This window comes from Pecten maximus, chromosome 11 (genome assembly GCF_902652985.1).
Source record: "Pecten maximus chromosome 11, xPecMax1.1, whole genome shotgun sequence".
NCBI lineage: Eukaryota > Metazoa > Mollusca > Bivalvia > Pectinida > Pectinidae > Pecten > Pecten maximus.
This window is the reverse complement of record NC_047025.1, coordinates 39,520,547-39,546,158: the sequence shown is the minus strand read 5'-3', so window position 1 is coordinate 39,546,158 and position 25,612 is coordinate 39,520,547. Positions and strand designations below refer to the sequence as shown.

The following is a 25,612-nucleotide window of genomic DNA, read 5'->3' as shown; positions in this document are numbered from 1 at the left end:
ATTTTGTGTCTCAATTGTCATGTATTTAAAATTAAGCACAAATAATTTCTGAAAAACTTTTTGCAATCAGCAACCCAGCTGTAATTGATGTCATTGTTAATTGATTGTGTATGTTCATTGAGAATTAAAATATGTATCTTCAGGAGTACATTAATTTGACTTGTGTATGTCACTCATACTTTTCTTTTCCAACATGCATGCCATGCCTCCTGGTGTGACAAAATCTTGACCTTGTTTTTGTGTCATTGATTGTCTCCCAGGGTGAAAGCATACATTTACTTATTTTGTAATTCTCCACACGATTTTGCCAATGCCATTTTTGTCTCGCCTGTGACAAAGCCATGAAGCAAGACTATGGTGACACTTTTCCGGTGGTGGCATTGTCAACATTTCTTTTTTGAAGAATTGCATTTAAATATGTTGCTCAAAAAGTATAAGTTCAACTGGAAGGGGGGAACAGCCTTTAGCAAATGTAGTGATAATTTCAGTGATTATGAAAAACAGCAAATTGCTGATGTAATATGTACAGATATTTTTCGCGCTTTGAAAATCATATGTAATGATCATGATAAGTGCAAATATGAAGTGGCACATCTACGATATTTGCTGTAGAAAACATTGCAGTGCTATAAATGAAATTAATTGAGTCATAATTAGTGAATAAACTCAATGCTTTAGAGCATGAAAAGTGCAGAAATATGCATGATTATAGTAATTTAGATCATTTGCATGTTTCACAAACATTTTCTGGCTTTGTAAGCCCTGTTTTACTGGTTTTAGCTGGCATGTGCAGAGGCTATGCAGAAACCCATGAAGGAGATGATTCCAATATATGTGTCGCTTGCCCAGACGTATGCTGATGACAAACAATTCACTCAAGCTATCGAATATTACAACAAGGAACTGATCTGTCGTAAGGATGATCAGGAACAGGTTGGTTAGATGTGTTTAATGTCTTAAAATGACCAAAAACACACCATCTTGGATTATAAAACAAAAGATGAAGTGCCTTGTGTTTTGGTAGATTTACTAATATTAGATAAAAAAAAAAATGAAAAGCATATGTTGAATATGTGGAGCATTGGCAAAAAATTTTTCTTAATTTAATTCAAGGTCATTATTTCGTAAGAGAAACCCTCTCAGAAAGATTGCTATTTACAACTCCTTATTGATGTTTTGGGATATATTTTTATACCCCCTGCAACGAAGTTAGGTATACTGGAATCAGGTTGTCCGTCCGTCTGTCTGTAGACACATTTTGTCCGGACAACTCCTCCTAAACCGATGCTCATGTATAGATGTGCATGCCACTTTCTTTTTCTAAAAATTATGGTTGCTATGGCAACTGGTCCCTATAAACAGGTTTTCCGATAAGAACCATAACTTTAAGTTTGTCTGGACGACTCCTCCTAAACCGAAGGGCCGATTTCAATGAAACTTCACTCAAATATAGAGTTCCATGTGTAGATGTGCATGCCACTTTCTTGTTCTCAAATTTATGGTTGCTATGGCAACTGGTCACTTAATTCTCTTTATTGTGAACAACACATATTTCAGACATTTTGAATTTCAGAAATATCGGCATGCACAGGTTATCTTAGCTAGCCTCTAATTAACAGTTCCAATTCACCATTGACTTGTGCAGATTGCGGGGGTATTAGTCAGCCATCCTGGCGACAGTTCTAGTTCATAATATGTTGTCTCCCAAAGTGAGACTATGGACTTTGGTGTCGCTTTTCTGGCAGTATTACACTTAATAATTGCTCAAAAAGTATCAAACATAGCGGAATATCATCCACAATCTATGGTCCAGTGACTCTGGAAAAATTAGGAATGCTGGGAATCTTGGTTTTAAAGTTTTGCATTAAGCTGATCAGTTTCCCCCAAAAAAGTGTCACCATTATTTCAACCGTTCCTGAATTACAATGTTGCATTTTAGTTTGAACATCTCAACACACACCCTACTGATTAAATGAATTTAAGTTTTTTAAGAAATTAATTTAAAATCTTTATTGGCCCCCCCCTAATTGATTTACAAAGTTAGTATATAGCCAAATCCGTATGAATTGTATAATATATATCAGATGTATTTTCAATCCACATTTCAGAAAGTTTAACTGCAGTTAAATGAGAAATTATGATACTGACAAAGTTGGACAGACAAAATGTATTTATGTGTAATTCTTGTTTTAGATGTGTCGTACTTGGCTGAATATTGCGGACTGTCAGGAGCAGCGGGGAGACAAATATGCAGTTGTAAGTGACTCTCTTGTCAAAGGCTTCCACTGTGCCAAAGAAGCCAAACATAGGAGATTGCAGGTATGATATTGTCGGACAGAAACTTTCTCAAATATTCAAGCTTACTTTTGAAGGGTTTTTTTTTGTGTTGCTGATCTTCTGTTTGTTTGCTGTAGGTGTTGCTTTGTTGCTGATCAACTGTTTGTTTGCTGTAGGTGTTGCTTCGTTGTTGATCTTTTTATTTCTTTGTTGTAGGTGTTGCTTTGTGGCTGATCTCCTGTTTGTTTGTTGTAGGTGTTGCTTTTTTTGCTGATCTCCTGTTTGTTTGCTGTAGGTGTTGCTTTTTTGCTGATCTCCTGTTTGTTTGTTGTAGGTGCATGTTTTAAAGACTTTGTTAGAAGTCCAGAAGGCTTATAAACAGTCTACCAAACAAGTAGAAGAGAAATGTCAGCACCTTAAAGAGAAGTATGATGTGAGCAGCGACCTTTCTGAAGAAGAGAATCAGGATTCACAAGGATCTGATGATGACAACATAAGCATTGACCAATTGACAGAGTCAGGTATAGGATACTTTGGATTGAAGAAGGAAAATGCTTTCAAACTGTTTGTTTCTGTTTGCATAATATTACAATATGTTTCATGTCATTCTTCAAATGGTACATCCCATGTAATATCATTATTCGTTGTAATTTCTTCCTGGTCAGAAGCTGTCTCTCCTGGTTTGATACTTTTTTTGTTAACCCCCTTCACAGTTAGATTTATTGATTACAAGCGACTTTCACAATATTAAGCTGTTTTGCTAAAAAAAGAGAATGTAGCAACATTTTATTAAAACAAAGTAATAATTGAGGTCTGGAGAATATTGTAAATGTTAGTGGCTTGTTAAAAGTGTCATTTCTGACCATTTGATTGCTTTTAGAAAAAAGTTCTGATGATGAAGAAAAAGTAAACCGAGTAAGCATGCCAGTCCGTGGTATAGCCAAGAGAGTTACCACAAAGGTAAGTGTATCTATCACCGAGACAGTTACTACAAAGGTGAGTGTGTCTATCTCCGAGACAGTTACTACAAAGGTAAGTGTGTCTATCACCGAGACAGTTACTACAAAGGTGAGTGTGTCTATCACCGAGACAGTTACTACAAAGGTGAGTGTGTCTATCACCGAAACAGTTACTACAAAGGTGAGTGTGTCTATCACCGAGACAGTTACTTCAAAGGTGAGTGTGTCTATCACCGAGACAGTTACTACAAAGGTGAGTGTGTCTATCACCGAGACAGTTACTTCAAAGGTGAGTGTGTCTATCACCGAGACAGTTACTACAAAGGTGAGTGTGTCTATCACCGAGACAGTTACTACAAAGGTGAGTGTGTCTATCACCGAGACAGTTACTTCAAAGGTGAGTGTGTCTATCACCGAGACAGTTACTACAAAGGTGAGTGTGTCTATCACCGAGACAGTTACTACAAAGGTGAGTGTGTCTATCACCGAGACAGTTACTACAAAGGTAAGTCATTCTGTAATATCTGGTATGAGCAAAATTTTGTTTTGAATAACAGCCATTCATTGAGATGAATTGTTCACATGCAAATGACTAATTCTATTGGTGTCTATAACATTGTGTAGGATCACTTCTGAACAATGTGCATATTTCCAAACTCGATGACACGTTTAAAATATTTAAGTTATATCATTAAGTTATTTTTTACATAGTAATTGGAATTCAAAATATGTTAATCTAATAAATAGCTGTGAATTTTATCGTTGTACTAGATATTAGATAGAGTAGTTAAATCATTTTTAACTAACATGTACTGTCATTCCTGCTTTGTTTATATGATAATTTTCAGGTGAATATTAAGGCTTGCTGATCTGGTGTATTAAGGTATGGTAGCATGTGAGTCACATTTCTGGTTGAAATAATTATGATTTGATTTTTTCAGAGAAATGAAAAGGGTGAAACCCCATTACATCGGGCATGCATTGAAGGAAATCTGAAAAAAGTCCAGAAGCTTATTGAACAGGTAAATATTTTAGTGTGTGGATATTTAATAGTTTCTTGAATCTCTGTAATAAATAAATTGAAATATCTAATATCGGCAAGATTACATTAACATATCAAGTGTTTTTCTTTTGAAGTGAATTATGTTTTGATGGTATACTTTGTTAATCATTTGATGTCCCTAGTCCCACATGGCGTGTGCCCTACAGTAATTGGTGTCCTTCTATCCTTCCATCTATCGTAGTACTTCTGTTCCTGGAAATTATCTTGGAACTTCACTTACACTGTGATGTGCGGCTGTACAAAAGGGGATTAAAAACTTCCTTATGTCAAGGTCAAGGTTGCTGTTACTTAAAATAGAACAGGGAAAATATTGTCAAAACTTTCTGTCCACCACTTGGATAGTCTTGTAACTCAAATGTGTCATAGACCTTAAATAAAAACTGTTATTAAAGATACATCATTTAAGGTCCTTACAGAAGGTTTAACTTTCTGAAATATTGCATGATGGTACATTTACATGGGCTATATAGATGTCCAATACGGGCTTTGAAAGTTACTTAGGTCAAAAATGCATCATGAATTGTAGGATCTTTACATGATGGATTGTACTTTGATATGCAGATGTACATTAGAGGTTTAAAAAATTACTGAGATAAAGGTCTTTTTTTTTTTTAATTGGGTGGTCATAGTTCAAGTCTCTCCTTGTGATATCACAGAACTGATGCAGACTTTATAGTGCTACTTCATTTAAGCATACTGCTGAAGACAACTGACAGGACACCTCACCTGGTCACATCATACTGACAACTGGCTAACCCATTGTCCCACTCCTAAAATGCTGATTGTTAAGTAGGAGTAGAGACTCATTTTTTTTTAGGGACTCTGATATGATTGGGCCAGGGAACAGAACCCAAAGCCTTCTTCACAGGGGCAAATGCTCATCTGAAGGCCAAAAGTTAGGCAAAGGTAAAGTGTGTGTTTGATAAAGGTAAAATTACAGGGCATGATAATATTTACATTGTAGCAGTAATTCTTGGAAAGCAGTATTTTAAATTATAAATATGTGAATGGATACAAGGAAAGTAGTGGAGGAACTAATAGTTATGATTGAAATAATGTTCATATGCTTTGAAGATTAAGACATTTGTTTTTGAGGAATAAAATTGCTATTGTTTTTAATAATTTCCTTTTATTTTAAGGGAATGGCTATACATGTATATTGAATTTTTGATCTGAATGTTTAAGGGGCACCCAGTGAATCCTCGAGATTACTGTGGCTGGACTCCACTCCATGAGGCGGCCAATCATGATCACTGTGAGGTTGTTGGCTTCCTCTTGGAACATGGTGCGGCAGTGAACGATCGTGGAGGACAACATTGTGGCGGAGTTACACCTCTTATAGATGCAGCAAACTGTGGTAACCTAGAAGTGATGAGGGTCCTGATTACACACAAGGCCAACACACTGGCCAAGGATGATGAGGTTCACAGATTTCACAAAATCTTTGGCTGAGCAACAAATTTCGAAAATATATTTGCATAAAAAAATAATAAAAAGTTGTAGGTAATCTCAGGTGAATTATGAATCATGTCAATGTTGATGCTAATAGGGCACAAGGGTCTGTCAGATTCTTCAAGAGGGACGCCACATATGTACATACCCAGCAAGAATCATGAACTAAAGATATTACTTAAATTTAACATTATATACCACAGTATTGAAATAAATGTTATTCTAGCATGGCCATGTAATATCAAAGTGTGTTAGGAAATTTACACTCAGCATAAATAATTACTGTGGCTAATCTATGTGATTTAAGACTCAATATTAAAGTGTGACTCATAACTGGGTAATGTTTTATGTTGAGTTATATCAGATAAACATTGGAGTGTATTCAGACTCATCATTGTGACGGTGTGAAGCCATTAGCTGTTGTGAAAGTACAATAATGATTTTATTGTTTACAGGGTAACACAGCACTGTCATGTCTCAGACAGTGGCGTGAGAGGTGTGACAGTGCCTTGGAGAGTCATGAACTGGTGGCTTATGAAGAGCTACACCAGTTGCTGAGTTCATGTGTTGGAGAAAGAGGTATTTATAGTAACATTGTCAGTAGTTATTATTACATACAATGCAATCTGCTGTCAAATACCTTTAACTCGCATTACTTTTAAGGTCAATGTAATATGAAATTTATTAAACTAGTTCATTAATTTGACATATCAAATTATTTAACAAGTTTTAAAAACTCCATATTGCATCGATATTGAGTATAAAATTCTATTCATCTCATAACTTATATTTACAAGAAAACAAGCGGAAACTCCCAAATTTATTTGCCTTTAAACTTGCTACTTTCGACTCAAACAGTAAGTTTTCCACCATCATCACCTTCGTGTGGTGTCTCTGCAACGGCATTTGTTTATGACATCACAATAATGTTATTTGACAAGTACCTTTTTATTTTTGACAGAATGCACTAGTTACATGATACCTACATTTTCAGTACTCTTAAAGTACCTTTTTATTTTTGACAGAATGCACTAGTTACATGATACCTACATTTTCAGTACTCTTAAAGTACCTTTTTATTTTTGACAGAATGCACTAGTTACATGATACCTACATTTTCAGTACTCTTAAAGTGCCTTTTTATTTTTGACAGAATGCACTAGTTACGTGATACCTACATTTTCAGTACTCTTAAAGTTTTTGAAGTTCCAACAACCAACCTCACTTTCTTCTGTCCAGTCCAAAGTGTCCATACTTCACTTAAACCCTCCTTTTTACTTTAACAATTGTGATACATGTAATATCAACTGTTTTATTATAAGTGACAGCAGCTAGTAGATCTACGAAGGATTTGTCCTTGGAGTTGCCTGATCTGTTGGGGAGGAGTAAAGCTCAGAGAAGTACTTCACCAGAGATGGGTTCCCTCAGTAGACCAGCCCGCACAAAGAAGAAAAGGAGCTTTAACATGAGGTAAGCAAACAGTATAGAGAAGTGCTCCACTTTAAAGCTCACAAGCCAAAAGGGCAAGTGAGCTTATGCCATGGCACAGCATCTGTTGTCTGGCCTTCGCCTGGCTATCTATCTGGCATCAACTTTTCCATTTAAACAACTTTGTCTTAATAACCAAGAGGCCAAGAGACCTAATATTCGGCCTGTAGCAAGTTCGGATGAAGGGCTACAAAGTTTTTTAAATGAATGAAGTTGACCTACGTTAAAGTCACAGGGGTTAAATAGGCTAAACTCTTTAAACAACTTTTCATGACCAAGAGGCCCAGGGACTCAAATGGACTAGAATATTTCCATGACTTCTTTTCGATAAGTAAAGGGTCCAGAGACCTGAATTTGGATTATAGTATGCTTGGATGAAGGCTTGGAGGTTTCACTGGATAGTAGGTGAGCGATTCGGGCCCTTTAGGCCCTTGTTAATATCTCAAGTGGCCGTTTTGTAATTGCCTTTTGGCCTTCCATCCATAAACAATTTACATTTTGGACTTCTCAGAAACCCATGCACCAATTTCAATTTGCAAAAACTTTCAATGGGCTGTCATGTTCCTCATAGAGCTGGGGTAAAATTTATTATAATTTGTATAGGAAAATTATACTTTTGAGCATCATTTGTTTGAATTAGAAATACAGTTGGTTAAAATTATCAGTATGGGATAGCAGTTTGATGGTATGCACATATTGAACCTGACTGACCACCAGGGGGCCGCAGTACCTCAGTAAAATCATCAGCCTTGTAACCACAGCTGAAGATCACATATTGAACCTGACTGACCACCAGGGGACCGCAGTACCTCAGTAAAATCATCAGCCTTGTAACCACAGCTGAAGATCTGATTTGCATGGTTCAACTCTCCCTACCCTTGTTGGTTTGTGTTTCATGGGAAGCTCAGAAATATATAAACACTACCACATCTCTAATAGAAGGGTAGACAGTTGTTCAATTGTGTCTTTATTCAAACATTTTCTTGAGAGAAAATTACTCCTACAACGATATAGAGATATAAAATTATTGAAAAGCATAGCAATGTATTTAAACGAGTAACATGTAAAAAACGAATAAAAAAGAATGATTAAAAGAATCAATAGAGAATGTGCAATGATGATAAACATGGCTCTGCGAGCTTATTAGCTCTTAAAATATACTAAAATAGAAAGTTATGATCTATGTGTAAAGATGGGTAAATGAAAGTATTATGTTTACATGAAAAGGGCGTATTGGTGATATATACGCTGCGTGTGTACTGATGGTGATGGTGTTTTTACTGTGAGTATTCTCTATTTTTGTGTGGGTCTGTGTATAAACCAGCACGTATATGCAAGTATGCTGCCGTTAGTATAGAGTTTCTGCTTCTGTTTTAAGGGTACGTGTGTGCAAGGGTGTGTGTGTGTGTGTGTGTGTGTGTTTGAAGGAGAGAGAGAGAGAGAGAGAGAGAGAGAGAGAGAGAGAGAGAGAGAGAGAGACACACACACACAGAGAAAGAGACAGAGAGAGAGAGAGACATAGACAGAGAGAGACAGAGACAGAGAGAGACAGAGACACAGAGAGAGAGACAGAGAGAGAGACAGAGAGAGAGAGACAGACAGAGAGAGAGACAGACAGAGAGAGAGACAGAGATTATTACTTTCGAGGATGAAATTATGAACACCACGTTTGTATGATTTGTATAACGAGAAATGTAAAAGTATGGTAATGAAATATGAATGAGAAGTTGGACTATATACATATAATATTAAGATATATCTATGAGCCTATATCTGAGCAAGAAAAAAAAAAAAAAAAAAAAAAAAATGGGCCGGTCATGTCTTAGTTGTGTCCTTGGGCTAGACACTTTACCATATTTGCTCTGGATGGCATGCAACGGGGCGCCCATATGTTGTTCAGTGAGGTAGTCACCAACTGCTGCACGGAAAACCCTCCTCAAAATGACCCTGGCTGTTTATGTTGCGAAAAAAAAACCTGCAAACAAAAATTGACCACCAGGGGTTGATGGGCTGGGCCAAAATGGGTCAAATAGCATAAGGTAAATATATCAGAACTCAAGTCTTACTATATTAAAACAATGGCTCAAGATGTAGTAGGTTTTGTTTTAAGCTCCCCGGTTACGAATAACCGTGAGCGAATGCTGTATCCCCTGCGTTTTTGGAAGGCTTGTAAGTCCAAATGTATACACCTCACAACCTTTTAATTTGGTTTATACATCCATTAGAGGTCTAGGAGTGATATTATGTGACGTACAATTTCAAAATGACATGCTTATACATACATAAAAAGTGAGTGCCTAGTGTGATTGCTGCTGTCGGTGAGCTTCGCAATCATTGATTGCACTTGTTATGGAATGACATCTCTGCCCGTCTGGTGTAAAAAATTTGTTTGTCAAGAGAGCTCCTCTTTTGAGATCTCTTTGAAATTTGCTATATATGATGTGAAGTTGTGGCTTTTTTTGGGAAAGAATTTTGATTCGACTATTTTTGCGAGAGTTATTCCCCTTTGTTTATTTCAGTATTTGATATTTTGTCCAGAGTGCTACTCCTATATTTTTTTCAACCAATTTCTTTTCAAACACTGAATGCATTATAGTCATGATATAAAATCTGTTTCCGAAAAAAAAGATTTGAAGTCATTTCTGTTTGTTACATTTAATACTTGAATCATGTCCGGAGATCTCTTATGGCTTTCAATTAATTTCTTTGAAACTTGGTAGGCTTTGAAATATAAGGGTATATATTGTTTAGCCCTGTGGTACTCTTGTTCATTTCTATGGTTTTCAGAGAGTTATTCTCCTTTTAATATCCTTGTATGAAATTTGTCCAAACTAATGCTGCTCACAGAAGATCTATCCTTACTGTACATAACCAGTACCTTTAGTTGTTCAGTCATATATGGTTTAACAATATAACTAAGGTACTACTTTCCACTTAATTTTACCACTTATCAACCCTTTACATTTTCACTTACAAAGAAATAATGAAAGTCAGAGTTGTGTAATTCTAAATTTTTCTAATTCCAGGAGAACGATGTTGTCCGACGATTCTGGTGATAGTGATACAGAAAATGATGGAAGGTAAGTAAGAATTTCATTTTCCCCTGACAAAAGATACAAATGATAATTATTACTACTGTCCCTGTGGAAGGTCACTTTGGGTCAAAATGTGCCATGTAGGATAATCCTACTTGGCATGCTACATTTAGCATAAAATCTATTTGGGTCATTTAGTATTTTGTGGAGAATATGAGTACATTTCTCCATGCCATGGGGGTCAGGATAATCAAACTTGTGGCTAGTAAAAAAAAAAAATTTCAACCAAACTTCCGTGGTCAATGTATCCATTTATATACTTTGTTCAAGAGGATGATTCTGACCCATATTTTAAGCTTGGCTCATAAGTGTTGGGAACTAGTAGTAGACTTACTTGGTTTTCAGGCTAGTGCACATCTCGTTTAAGAGTGCCACATTTCCAATATATCTTAAAAATGATTTCACAGCAAACTAAAGTAAAACACTTATTATTATTAACCAATAACTGGTTGTGAATAATAAACAAGATGTATGATAATTTCAAACAGATTTCTGTTATTTTGTGATAATGCTGATTTTCATTGAAAACAAAAAATTCCCCCTCATCTCATTTTTGCAGTGATGCAAGGTAAAAAAGGCTTTCCTGCTGCATATCTTTTGTAATGAAATTTGCCTGAGTACCATGTAATTGATTTTTTAGGTCATCTGACCCGAAGAGTCAGGATGACCTATAGCCATCTTGCTTCGTCCGTTGTCGTCCGCTGTGTGCTGTCTATATTTTTCACATATTAAACTTCTCAAGGTCCACCAGTGGAATTGCGCTGAAACTTGCCAGAAATGATCCTGAGATGGTCCTGATATGACCAAGTGTTGTTTTTTGGGTCAGTCAGAAATCCAAGATGGCCGCGCGGCCATCTTGAAAAACACATTTTAAACTTCTTCTCCAATTCCACTGGTGTCATTGAGCTGGAAATCATTGAGGAGGTTACAGAAGGAGAGTCAACAAAGTGTTGTTATTTTTTTGGCCTCATAAAAACTTTGATATGGCAGCCATGGTGGCCATTTTGTAACATGATTGCGCATTTCAAATTTTTTCTCAAACTTCATCAGTGGAATTCAGATCAAACTTACCAGAAGTGATCCTGAGATGGTTCTGATCAAGTGTTGTTATTATTTGGGTTGATCCAAAATCCAAGATGGCCACCATGGCCAACAGTGCCACTATACTTGCTACAGAGAATGCATACAACGATAGTATAAGGGTCTTTAGAGTCAGATGACTGTTAAGGCCAATGGGCCTCTTGTTTTTCTAGAATTGTACCTTGTAAAGTTGATTTTTCATTACTTGTAGGAATAAGACATCTCCACCACCACTGGAAGAGGATGATAGTGAGGAAATGTACCCTAACCCTTTATCACAAGTTCCAGAAACATCTAATGCCACTCAGTCCTACAGACAGGCTATCTATCAGGTAGGGAGCAGTGCTATACGGCGCAAGACACCACAGCCATCGAACTCAAGTCAAACTCCACGACAAAGCAAAGACTCAACAGCCTTGATTTCTGTAGAGGAATTCGTGGACGATGATTGGTTAATTGATGATCTTCAACCAATGAAACGAAGGAGGATTGATATTGATAAAGTATTTTCTACAAATGGTACAAGAAACAAGAGTTCAATAAAGGAGAAAAGAAATGTTATAGACTCTGAGAGTGAAGAGGAAACTAGAGTAGATGATACAGAGGATACTGGTTTGACTGTTACTCAAAGCATGCCAAATGTTAGTTTAGACACAAACATGAAGAACTCGAATGATAATGATGACTTAATACTGCTGAATGAGGATTTCTCTGATGAGTTACCGCCCCTTACATTGTCAACTTCTCGGGTTAGTAGAACTAATGTACTCTCACCTATGCCTGATCAGTCCACGGAAGCAAACACACGTTCTTTGGCTAGTAAACCAAGACAAATGAGGATGACTCAATTTGCAATTCGACATACAGACAGCTCACAATCCAGCATTCCACCAGAGGTAAACTCTCAGACGAATGGGGTCAGTTTGACAACCCCAGGTCAGGTCATGAGGGTCAAGGTCAGAGTCAAGGACAAACTCCTACTTGTGCCAGCTCCTAATGGGTAAGATATAAACTGCTCTTACTGTATTTTGATATGTATACCAGTACATATATTGATATTGAGCAACTCAGTTGAAGGTGGTACTACCTGAATTAATCTTGAATAATGGTAATTTTTAGCTTACCTGCCCGAAGGGAAAGTGACCTTATGCCATTGTGTCAAATAGGCTAAAATCTTCAAATAACTTCTTCTCAATAACCAAGTGCCCAGAGACTTGATATTAGTCATCAAAATAAAACAAGAGTATATATAATTAGGGCCCCGCATCGAGAGATGCGGGTGCCCTATAGTAATCAGGTTGTCCGTCTGTCCGTCCGTCCGTCCGTCCCTCCGTCTGTCTGTCTGTCCGTCTGTCCGTTTTTTTTCTTCTGCACAAAAATGATTGAAGGAAATGAAGGATTTGTATCAAATTGGAACTGATGATTCCTCATGCATCCTAGATCAGATGTGTAGTATTTCATGCAAATCGGATTCAAAATGGCTGTTAGGCGGCCATATTGGATTTTAACATTAACATGAAAATACTGGATCTTTGTTGTTTTTAACTGTTCACTATTCGATTATGCAAAGTTGTCAAGAAATAAACCAAGAGTTAACTGACAGAATGATCAAACTCATAGTTCAAGGTCACAAGTTCAAAGGTCAACGGTCAAGGTCATCCTGGGTCGGCTTCAAAATGCCAGGTAATCAACCCTTTTGGATTTTAGCAGTCAAAACAATTTTGACATTTTCTTATCAATGAATGATCTTGTTTTTGATATGCTTTTATATAAATTTGAAACATTAGTTATAGCAGATTGCAGAATTGTTTATTAGGGCCCCGCATCAAAGATGCGGTGCCCTATAGTAATCAGGTTGTCCGTCTGTCTGTCCCTCTGTCCGTTTTTTTCTTTTGCGCCAAATTATTGACAAGATTTCGGTGAAAATTGGTACATAGTGGTATTTAGGGAAGCCAAACACAATGGTACCACTTACAAAATCGTCTGTTGCCATGGTAACAAATGGAGGTTTCTGATTGGTTGAAATTTCGATATTGTTTGATTTCGGTGAAAATTGGTACATAGTGGTATTTAGGGAAGCCAAACACAATGGTACCACTTATGAAACCGTCTGTTACCATGGTAACAAATGGAGGTTTCTGATTGGTTGAAATTTCGATATTGTTCGATTTCGGTGAAAATTGATACATAGTGGTATTTAGGGAAGCCAAACACAACGGTACCACTTACGAAACCGTCTGTTGCCATGGTAACAAATGGAGGTTTCTGATTGGTCAAAATTTAGTTATTGTTCGATTTTGGTGAGAGAATTGGTATATAGGGGTTTTGAGGGAACAATGGTTCACCTTTCCAAAACCTGTGTTGTCATGGGAATGAAACAGAGGCTTCTGATTGGTAGAAATTTTGATATTATTTGATTGCGGCGAAAATTGGTACATACAGGTATTGAGGGAAGCCGATTTTCGATGATGTAACATTTTACATATTGACATAAAACCACAATACACACATACATATACAATACTATTACAGTCTTCCATTAGCATAATTTATGACTTATGCAAAGTTGGTCACAATCAAACAAGATATCAAGTGACCAAAGTTCAAAGTCAATGGGTCATATGTTAAGGTCGGATTGACATTTTTTAAATGGTAAATCTTAAGTTGGTCACAATCAAACAAGGTATCAACTGACCAAAGTTCAAAGTCAATGGGTCATATGTTAAGGTCGGATTGACATTTTTTAAATGGTATTAAAGATTTTGTTATGACATTATGAAGGTAAGTTGGTGTCAAGCGACCAAATTTTGAAGTTGATTGGGTCTAAATATAAAAAGTTTTAAAACAAAAAAAGGTGAAAAAAGTACTGGTTTGGATTTCTTATACCTCAAATGACAAAAAAAGGACAGTATTAAAATATTTTAAAAAATCCTTTTTTTCTCCCCTTTTCTTCACATTTGGTATGTTTTGTTTTTCAGAAAACCCTCTCAAGTTTACCTTATTAGAATAACTGCATTGAGTTTATATCAGTTTGTGTGCTCCTTGATATTAGATTTGAAACAAATTTGAAAAGTGTAATGCTTGTAGAATTCTTTTAGCTAGCTTTTCCATACAATAATAATAAGCAGTATTGTCAGTGGCCCTATTAATGCTAACATTAATGAAACAATAGCAAAGGTTAATCAAAAACATATATCTAATAGTTTCATGTCAATATATTACAATCAGTGTTTTTCCTGGGTATTTTGGGAAAACTTCAATATGCCAAATTGGGAAAATTTGAGCGCAAACTGTAAATTACACCCAAACACACACATTGAATTTTCTATGCTAACCAATTTTACAGTGCACAGTGTATTCCTAAAAACGAAACTGGGAATTTTTTCATTGATTGTGAAAAGTCGTCATACAAATGTTATTTGGAATTTTCGAGTTGATTTTGGGAAAAAATCAGGCTAAAATGCATTGAGAATGGGGTCGTTTGGCGCACCCAGTTATATAGGCAGGAAAAACACTGACAATAATTATTACATTTACCCTGAAGGGTCAGACACATAGCGGGGCCCTTTCTGACGTGTCAGTGTTCTAGTTTGTGTATACAAAATGAAACAAGAGTATATGTAATTTGTGCAAGCAGCGAAAAATGATGTTACAAATGAGTGATAACCTACACACAAGTGACATGGTGAGTAGATCAACAGTCTTACTTCCTGTCATTCTAACAAATAGATTTACCATATTACCATGTAGATATTCAGTAAAGAAGTTTATACTCATTCTTATAACGGCTGGCAGCAATGATATGACAACATACCGATTTAAGATTCATATAGTCGTAAATCGTCATTTTATATAGTCGTAAATCGTCATTTTATATAGTCGTAAATCGTCATTTTATCGAAGCAGCAGTAACAGTCATGTGCTTGGAAAAGCATTGTGTGCAAATGATCAACCCAGCTGCTGCTTCTGGTCCATGAAATTTGAATGAGTATGGAAAAAGTTATACCATGAATGAGTATGGAAAGAGTTAAACCATAAATGAGTATGAAAAGAGTTAAAACAGTGATACCTGTATTAATGTATAGAAATGTTGTATGGCTTTCCTTCATTGCTGACTCTTTGTTTTACAGTGGGGAAGGAAAGTCTATTGGATGGTTAGCTCAGGAGTCGTCCCAGAGATATTACAGTCTTTGTGGTCTACGTCCCTTTCTCACTCTCACAACAAAGGACGGAGCTTTCCTCGCTCCTGATGACCCCATCAGTCTTGTCCTGTCAGCAGATGAGGAGGTAATAAGATGCATTTGTCTTGATTACTGTTTAATACATACAGTAAAACTCACTTGTGTCGAACACGGTTGAATCGACAGTACGCGTGCTGATTTTGTATCGAAGGTGAAGGCCGGTGTCAGTGTTTATCGGCTGCATAATTATGCATTGCCACGATCTTTTGAACAGAGTAAAATCATCCTGCATATCATTGTTACTATTGCACCGTCATATTCAGAATTTAGGCATATATAAGTAAATCAATGACAGACAGGTATTTTTTCTTAGCATTTTTTGATGGAAGAATTGTAATTTATCATTTACTTTTTCCTTAAGTTTTCGGCGGCCATGTGTATCAAAACAGAAAACAGAACACATATTGCTTTGTAGACTATTCTTAGTTATGTATACCTGAACGTTTTACTTCACCTGTGCACCTGTATAAACAATGGGATGATGTGCGACCGACAGCCGGAAACTAACAATAGGCTCTGGTAACACCATTACAGCTGATCGGTCACACTCGGTCAATCAGGCGAGGTCAGCAAATTTTACCTGAGACAGCATGACGCCTCGATGTTCGACACAAAAATGGAAATTTTGGTATAGTTTAGAAGGGAGGGACCACAAAATATATTCGACACAACTGCAGTATTCGATTCAACTGTCTTCAAATCATCCATGCTTAATTTACTAAGATAAAGAAGGGAATAAATCGGGACCGAACGAAATGTTCGACTCATCCGATGTATTCGATTCAACCGTGTTCGACACAAGTGAGTTTTACTGTATGTACTCTATGGGAAAGGTGGTTCCTGGCATATCTTAAATACTCTATGGAAAAGCTAGTTCTCATCATATTTCACTTTTATGACATGGAGTTAAGCTGTGAGAATAATCCCAAGTTCAATTGAACCTCGTGATCTCAGTCATTGGGGTCATGAAAAACATTGCAATATCTGGAGTATTCACGGTAACCGAGTATATTTGCTATATTATTCTTACTGTCAGAACTGAATTTTTACTTCGAGACCAGCATAGTCTTCAAGTTATCAGAGATAGAGATAATAATGTTTGACTGTGCATGTATTGGCACAAACTATTGTAATGTCGCCATATTATGTAATGTGATGCAACTTATCTAGGGAATAAAATGTAGTCATTACAATTGCTAGTCTGTATTAAGTCATTTAAATTCGCTGCAAATCAGAAAGTAAAATCTGAGTAAAAACCATCATGAGGAAGCATTATCATACATTTGTACATTTATAGACAGGAACCACAACTCTTGTCTTTTATAGATCATTATATTGTCTCACAATGTTTCTGGAACATCAAAAAGTTTTAATTATACTCTTGTTTGTTTGTTATCAACAGGTCCAAGGGAGAGTTGATAATTGGGATATGCCCCCCTTATCCCAGCGGTATGACCAGGCATGCAGAACACTTCAGGCTGGTAAGCTTATCAATGCATTTACTATTAATATCTGTGAAATGTAACACATGTATTCACTTTCAACTGACGTTGGCATGGAGAGAATACCATATAGCTTTTTTATATGCTTGTCAACAACAGGTCGTGTTATCATATACCCTGCTCTGTCTGTCCGTTAACTTTTCCTTGTAAGTTCTCTCTGGCCTTTATTTATCAACGGATTTTATTAAACTTGCTACAAATATTCTATGGCAAAATAGCTCAAGAATTTTATGGAATTTTACCAAAGTTATGCCCCTATTATTGCCAAAAATGTGCATTATTTCTTATTCAATTCCTCTAAGATTCTATTCACTACAACAAGAAGCAGTTATGTTCAACATATATAAGGAGTTTTCATACGCCCGTTAACGAAGCCATATTTTCCTGTGGTAGCTTTTCTTGTGATGGGCGTATACTGCTCCCACTTGTGGAGCTCTTGTTTTCCTTTTATTTTGATCTAAAATTTCATTTTGACTTCACTCAAAAAAATAAAAATTTGATTTACTCAATCTAAAATTTGTCAACTTTTAGATATAAAACTATCTAAATATTAATGTTATGCCTTGCGAAGACAAATATCAATTACATGTTCCAACGATCAGAAACAATTACCCAATTTAATACGTTACAGTCATTATGCCTCCTGCAAAGTAGTAGACAGTAATTGTTGTAATTATCAAGCAATTATATGAAACGTATCACATTTCCAATACCTTTGGTAGCTCCATTCATATTGAGGTCATAAGGTCAATATCTACATATGTATAAAACTTGTTTCCACTATATCACGATAATTTTCATTTCACAATGTTATCGCAGAATTCATACAGAGGTCACAAGGTTACTTTCTACATATGTAGAAAACTGAGCTCCGCTGTATCAAGGGTAATTTTCATTTCACCATGTTATTGTAGAATTCATTCAGAGTTTTTGCTATAACAGAGTAATAAACAGATAATTTAACATGAGCTCCTTGATCTGTAGGAAGCAGTGATACATTGATTGTCATGTTCCAGTGAGTTACAGAAATGTGAGGACCATCCTACAAGCCTGTGATACAGGGGGTAATCTAGAACTACAGAATTTGGCTCTGAGTCCAGCCCAAGTCCTCCCAGTGTTCAGAGCTATTCAATGTCAGTCTAACCTCAAAGATCTCAATCTTACAGGTATGTCTTAAATAGCACAAATATCTAAATCTTATACATATGTCTTAGTACAGCACCAGGATCTCTATCTTATAGATATGTCTTAGTACAACACCAGGATCTCTATCTTATAGATATGTCTTAGTACAACACCAGGGTCTCTATCTTATAGATATGTCTTAGTACAACACCAGGATCTCTATCTTATAGATATGTCTTAGTACAACACCAGGATCTCTATCTTATAGATATGTCTTAGTACAACACCAGGGTCTCTATCTTATAGGTATGTCTTAGTACAGCACCAGGATCTCTATCTTATAGATATGTCTTAGTACAACACCAGGATCTCTATCTTATAGATATGTCTTAGTACAGCCTAGGATCTCTATCTTATAGATATGTCTTAGTACAACACCAGGATCTCTATCTTATAGATATGTCTTAGTACAACACCAGGATCTCTATCTTATAGATATGTCTTAGTACAACACCAGGGTCTCTATCTTATAGATATGTCTTAGTACAACACCAGGATCTCTATCTTATAGATATGTCTTAGTACAACACCAGGATCTCTATCTTATAGATATGTCTTAGTACAACACCAGGAACTCTATCTTATACATATGTCTTAGTACAACACCAGGATCTCTATCTTGTAGATATGTCTTAGTACAGCACCAGGAACTCTATCTTATAGGTATGTCTTAGTACAACACCAGGGTCTCTATCTTATAGATATGTCTTAGTACAACACCAGGATCTCTATCTTATAGATATGTCTTAGTACAACACCAGGAACTCTATCTTATACATATGTCTTAGTACAACACCAGGATCTCTATCTTGTAGATATGTCTTAGTACAGCACCAGGAACTCTATCTTATAGGTATGTCTTAGTACAACACCAGGGTCTCTATCTTATAGATATGTCTTAGTACAACACCAGGATCTCTATCTTATAGATATGTCTTAGTACAGCCTAGGATCTCTATCTTATACATATGTCTTAGTACAACACCGAGATATCTATCTTGTAGATATGTCTTAGTACAGCCTAGGATCTCTATCTTATAGATATGTCTTAGTACAGCACCGGGATCTCTATCTTATAGATATGTCTTAGTACAACACCAGGACCTCTATCTTATAGGTATGTCTTAGTACAGCACCAGGATCTCTATCTTATAGGTATGTCTTAGTACAGCACCAGGATCTCTATCTTATAGGTATGTCAAATGATTTTTTTTGGCAGTTAGATCCCAAGACCTATAGATAATATAATTTATATAAATTGCATGACATTGTGCTCCTTTAGTGCAGCAGTTTAGTGAAAATGTCCAAATATATTGACATATGATTATGAACACCAAAAATGACAAAACGCTTAATTCTAACTCTTGGATAACTCAAGGATTTCTTGTGGTCCCGTCGACTTCGAGTTAACGAAGTTTCACTGTACATGTATATATATATCTTTTAAAAAATCCCTTTGTTTAAAAATGAAAATAATGAATTCAACTTCGGGATAACCAGTACATTTTACATTGGTTTTGTAATATCGGGACCAACATTTTACTTCGGGATAACCAAGTTTTTTAAATTATCCGAGTTTGAATTATCTGAGTTTTATTACTAAGAACAGGAAGGATTTTGGCCGGGACAAGAGTAATACTTCGAGTTAAATGGGGTCTTCGAGTTATCCGAGTTTGAGTTAACTAAGTTTTACTGTATATATACATATTTAATGATGATATACACAAATTTTCAGATCACCAGCCTCTGGCAAAGCCATCATGTGCTAGCTTTTAGTTATGGTATTTTGTCATGTTGTAAAGTTGTAAGTGTAGAGGCAGGTGTGTATTTATAGGTGTGCATGTGTATTTTTAATGTCGGATATCAATGATAAGTTTTGTTGAAATGTCATGATGGCAGTGATTACAATGTGTGTTGAAACAATGAATCAATGTTATGATGATAATTGATGTTAGAATGGGGTATTGGCATTGTTATATATTTTGTATGACCATGATGATAGTGACTGACAGTAATGATGAGGTTGTGATATGTAGTGAAAGAGTCATGAAATGCTGACTATGTAGTGATGTTAAGTGATGCAACGATGATATAATGTTGTAGTAATGAAATGATGATGATGAAGTGATTTAATTTATCCATATTTGTTTTGTTATCAATTGGGGTGCTTATTAGGCGTTATCTTTGTCAGTATAATATTATCTTGTGGTTCCAGGTAACGTGTGGGATTCTGTCAGTATAATATGATCTTGTGGTTCCAGGTAACCTTGTGGGATTCTGTCAGTGTAACATTATCTTGTGGTTCCAGGCAACCGTGTGGGATTCTGTCAGTAAAATATTATCTTGTGGTTCCAGGTAACCGTGTGGGATTCTGTCAGAATAATATGATCTTGTGGTTCCAGGCAACCGTGTGGGATTCTGTCAGTATAATATTATCTTGTGGTTCCAGGCAACCGTGTGGGATTCTGTCAGTAAAATATTATCTTGTGGTTCCAGGTAACCGTGTGGGATTCTGTCAGAATAATATGATCTTGTGGTTCCAGGCAACCGTGTGGGATTCTGTCAGTATGATATTATCTTGTGGTTCCAGGCAACCGTGTGGGATTCTGTCAGTAAAATATTATCTTGTGGTTCCAGGTAACCGTGTGGGATTCTGTCAGAATAATATGATCTTGTGGTTCCAGGCAACCGTGTGGGATTCTGTCAGTATAACATGATCTTGTGGTTCCAGGTAACCGTGTTGGAGATGCTGGGTTGGAGGGACTTTTGAGTGTGCTGGCTTCACTTCCCAATCTTACCTCTCTTTGTCTGGCTGGAAACAGAATCACTAGTGTAGGCATCAAACATCTGGGAGATACACTGACAGGGACTACTGGACCTATCCTACAGGTAATGTGTCACACTGGGGATACACTGACAGGGACTACTGGACCTATCCTACAGGTAACATGTCACACTGGGGATACACTGACAGGGACTACTGGACCTATCCTACAGGTAATGTGTCACACTGGGGATACACTGACAGGGACTACTGGACCTATCCTACAGGTAATAGTGTCACACTGGGGATACACTGACAGGGACTACTGGACCTATCCTACAGGTAATATGTCACACTGGGGATACACTGACAGGGACTACTGGACCTATCCTACAGGTAACGTGTCACACTGGGGATACACTGACAGGGACTACTGGACCTATCCTACAGGTAACATGTCACACTGGGGATACACTGACAGGGACTACTGGACCTATCCTACAGGTAATGTGTCACACTGGGGATACACTGACAGGGACTACTGGACCTATCCTACAGGTAACGTGTCACACTGGGGATACACTGACAGGGACTACTGGACCTATCCTACAGGTAACGTGTCACACTGGGGATACACTGACAGGGACTACTGGACCTATCCTACAGGTAACGTGTCACACTGGGGATACACTGACAGGGACTACTGGACCTATCCTACAGGTAACATGTCACACTGGGGATACACTGACAGGGACTACTGGACCTATCCTACAGGTAACATGTCACACTGGGGATACACTGACAGGGACTACTGGACCTATCCTACAGGTAACATGTCACACTGGGGATACACTGACAGGGACTACTGGACCTATCCTACAGGTAACGTGTCACACTGGGGATACACTGACAGGGACTACTGGACCTATCCTACAGGTAATGTGTCACACTGGGGATACACTGACAGGGACTACTGGACCTATCCTACAGGTAACATGTCACACTGGGGATACACTGACAGGGACTACTGGACCTATCCTACAGGTAATGTGTCACACTGGGGATACACTGACAGGGACTACTGGACCTATCCTACAGGTAACATGTCACACTGGGGATACACTGACAGGGACTACTGGACCTATCCTACAGGTAATGTGTCACACTGGGGATACACTGACAGGGACTACTGGACCTATCCTACAGGTAACATGTCACACTGGGGATACACTGACAGGGACTACTGGACCTATCCTACAGGTAACGTGTCACACTGGGGATACACTGACAGGGACTACTGGACCTATCCTACAGGTAACGTGTCACACTGGGGATACACTGACAGGGACTACTGGACCTATCCTACAGGTAACGTGTCACACTGGGGATACACTGACAGGGACTACTGGACCTATCCTACAGGTAACATGTCACACTGGGGATACACTGACAGGGACTACTGGACCTATCCTACAGGTAACGTGTCACACTGGGGATACACTGACAGGGCACTACTGGACCTATCCTACAGGTAACGTGTCACACTGGGGATACACTGACAGGGACTACTGGACCTATCCTACAGGTAATGTGTCACACTGGGGATACACAGGTCCCACTGAGAAAATCTGAGTCTTATCAGGAAAATACTGATCTCAACTGAATAACCTCGGTCTTATGAAAGTTTTTAATCATGCAATCTTAAATGCTCCATGTAATGTGCATCAAAATTGATGACGTCATCAATTACGACTTTGTTACTCAAAGTAAAATGACATGACATTATTGTGAGCAGCGTCATATAGCGTATGCCGTCTGTCTTTACCCCGTGTGCGATAGTTTTATCTTTTCCCTAGCAACCGCCGGATAACCCTGTGAAGTATGTGAGAAAACACTATATATAGCCCCCTCATGAAAAATCCTGGTTTCAGTTACATGCTTTTGTACAAGATATTTCCTGAACCGATGGACAGATTAAGTTCATAACATGCATGATATTCTAAACCTAAGTAAATTCTTTCGGTCATAAGTCAGGGTTGGTTTGTTTTTGTTTAACGTCCTATTAACAGCCAGGGTCATTTAAGGACATGCCAGGTTTTGGAGGTGGAGGAAAGCCGGAGTACCCGGAGAAAAACAACCGGCCTACAGTCAGTACCTGGCAACTGCCCCACGTAGATTTCGAACTCGAAACCCAGAGGTGGAGGGCTAGTGATAAAGTGTGGGGACACCTTAACCACTCGGCCACCGCGGCCCCATAAGTCACAGTTAAATGTCAAACGCTGCACTTCACCACTTCCAAAAAGATGGTGCACAAGATATCTCATGAACCCTTGAACAAATCTTTTTTTTTTTTTTTAGGGCATTGGTACATTGTATATATTTATTTGCAATCTAAAAAAAATAAATAATACTTGTAATTTCTGCGCCCAAAAAAGTCAATCAGTGCACTTCTTATGGAATTGTCGGTGTGATTTAATTCTTTTTAAAATATAAACACTTCTGTAACATTCCTGAGGTATTGCGATGGTCAATAGAAACAATACACAATATGGCTTTGCCCTATCTGGCAGCAGAGAGAACACCTCAACGGATTTATATTTTAACTGTGTGCTGCCTGTGTTGTTTTTCCTTTACAGTACAAGAGATAGACAGTTTAGGCAACAGCGTTGTGAAAAAAAGGGAATTACACGTATGGTAGCAAGTTTCCAAATCCAGTTGGGAACATTGCTATAAAATCCATCCTGGTAACGAGACATTGTTTAATTGTTTTCTGTTCTTCTTTCATTGTAACTTCGTGAGGATGAGCAACTTTTTTTATTACCATGGCCATACAGACAGAACACCAATAATGTTTGCGAAATTTTTTCGTATTATAAATGAAGCACTAATGTGAGTGGTAAATACTAATAAGATGCCACCAAAGGTTTGTATAAGACTCTTCATCATTGGTTGATTATTGACATCATTGACCAGTTTTCATTGGTTTATATTTGAAGCTCTAAGGTCATGTTGAGATGACCTGCAAAGAACTGTAAGATATTCTATTGCAGTGTAGCAAAGAGTATCGTAGAGGAAGGGAAATTATAATTCTAATTTTAATTAGATTGATATTTATATATAGGATATGTTAGTGTCTTCAGTAAAACCAAAGATATTTCAAAATATTAGCCATACGAGTGAAATATATTTGGTATTATTGTAGATACTGGTAAATAATCTGTGTATGACATTTTATAAAAAAATATACCAAGGCAGCTCAATCTCTCCCAGATTCATTGATCTTGATTCTAAATCTTAATTTCCCCCATTGTCATTTGCAAGCAGTTTACTAAGTGAAAAATATAACTTTTATAGTATGAATAATTTTGCGATATTTCACTGGTAAAAACGTAATAAATGTGAGTTCCTGCTTACTTTGCTTTTGTTCTTGTCAGTTTAGAATAATCACACCATGATCAATGTCTAGTCTCACTGTCGCAAATATTTGAGTTGTATTGCCACATTTATTCCTTCAGAATCTGAACGTCCTGGACCTGAGCCACAATTCCTTGGGGGATACAAGCTGTCAGTCTCTAGCCACTATTGTAGCACATCTACCCAACATCACCAACCTTTACCTTTCCTCTTGTGACCTCACTGCCAAATTTTTCCAGCAGCATCGGATCACCTTGGCAACAGCCCTTCAGAGTATGTAAAGAAACAATGATAACTTGATATCAGTCTTTAATTGTTTGTTGTGAGATATTTTGAAATATTAAGTGAACTTTGAAAAATATATTTTGACAAACTTTTGTCCAATCTTTTGAATTACTAATCAATCAACCAGAATATTTCTGAAAAACTGTACAATTAATTCATAGCAAATATATGAATACTCTTTGAGTTATAAAGGATATTACGGTGGTATCCAATTATTTGCATATCATTGCTTAATTGGGTCAACCATGCTTTTAGTGAGCAGAGTCCTGTCCGAAGACTCTGGGTCAAATGTCTGTTCTGCTGAAGATAGATCATTGTTCCTCATGTTATCCTGCCATGAGGTCAGGGGATTAAGCTGGCTGTTCAAGCTCAGGTTCATTTGTATGTTTTTGCTAGCACATTCTAATATTAAAACAGGGAGGAGTGTTGTGAATGTACATGACGAGCTGACTTCTCTAAGCGAGATGATTATGACTCATCCCAAAGGTGATGTTCAGCCATGCGTGACTACAATTGGTGTAGTCTATACCTGGTCAAGCTAGTATAGATGTACAGTGAAACCTGTCTCATCCGACACCATGTGCCATGGGAGTGACAGTTTTGATCGGATTAGACAGGGTGTCGGAAAAGTCAGGTATTTCTTGTTGACTACACTTAGCATCATGGTAATACGGTACAGTGTCGGATTTGACAGGATGTCGGAAAAGTCAGGTGTCGGATTAGACAGGTTTCACTGTATTTACGTACCCATAGACTACTCTTGCCAATTGCTGGCGTATTATACCAGTATATTTATGGTATTCGGTC

At 37.3% G+C, this 25,612-nt stretch overlaps 1 protein-coding gene across 1 annotated transcript in view; it reads left to right on the top strand.

The window, feature by feature from the left end:
- Window positions 1-25,612, top strand: part of LOC117337223 (tonsoku-like protein) — a 31,407-nt gene that overhangs the window by 862 nt on the left and 4,933 nt on the right. Inside the window, exons 2-16 of the mRNA XM_033898093.1 lie at window positions 781-933; window positions 2,194-2,319; window positions 2,612-2,798; window positions 3,158-3,237; window positions 4,178-4,258; window positions 5,485-5,721; window positions 6,207-6,330; window positions 7,074-7,221; window positions 10,266-10,319; window positions 11,626-12,414; window positions 15,545-15,701; window positions 17,058-17,136; window positions 18,174-18,323; window positions 21,074-21,231; window positions 24,622-24,793. Coding sequence (XP_033753984.1) covers window positions 781-933; window positions 2,194-2,319; window positions 2,612-2,798; window positions 3,158-3,237; window positions 4,178-4,258; window positions 5,485-5,721; window positions 6,207-6,330; window positions 7,074-7,221; window positions 10,266-10,319; window positions 11,626-12,414; window positions 15,545-15,701; window positions 17,058-17,136; window positions 18,174-18,323; window positions 21,074-21,231; window positions 24,622-24,793 — 2,695 coding nt within the window. The remainder of the gene's footprint in view (window positions 1-780; window positions 934-2,193; window positions 2,320-2,611; window positions 2,799-3,157; window positions 3,238-4,177; window positions 4,259-5,484; window positions 5,722-6,206; window positions 6,331-7,073; window positions 7,222-10,265; window positions 10,320-11,625; window positions 12,415-15,544; window positions 15,702-17,057; window positions 17,137-18,173; window positions 18,324-21,073; window positions 21,232-24,621; window positions 24,794-25,612) is intronic.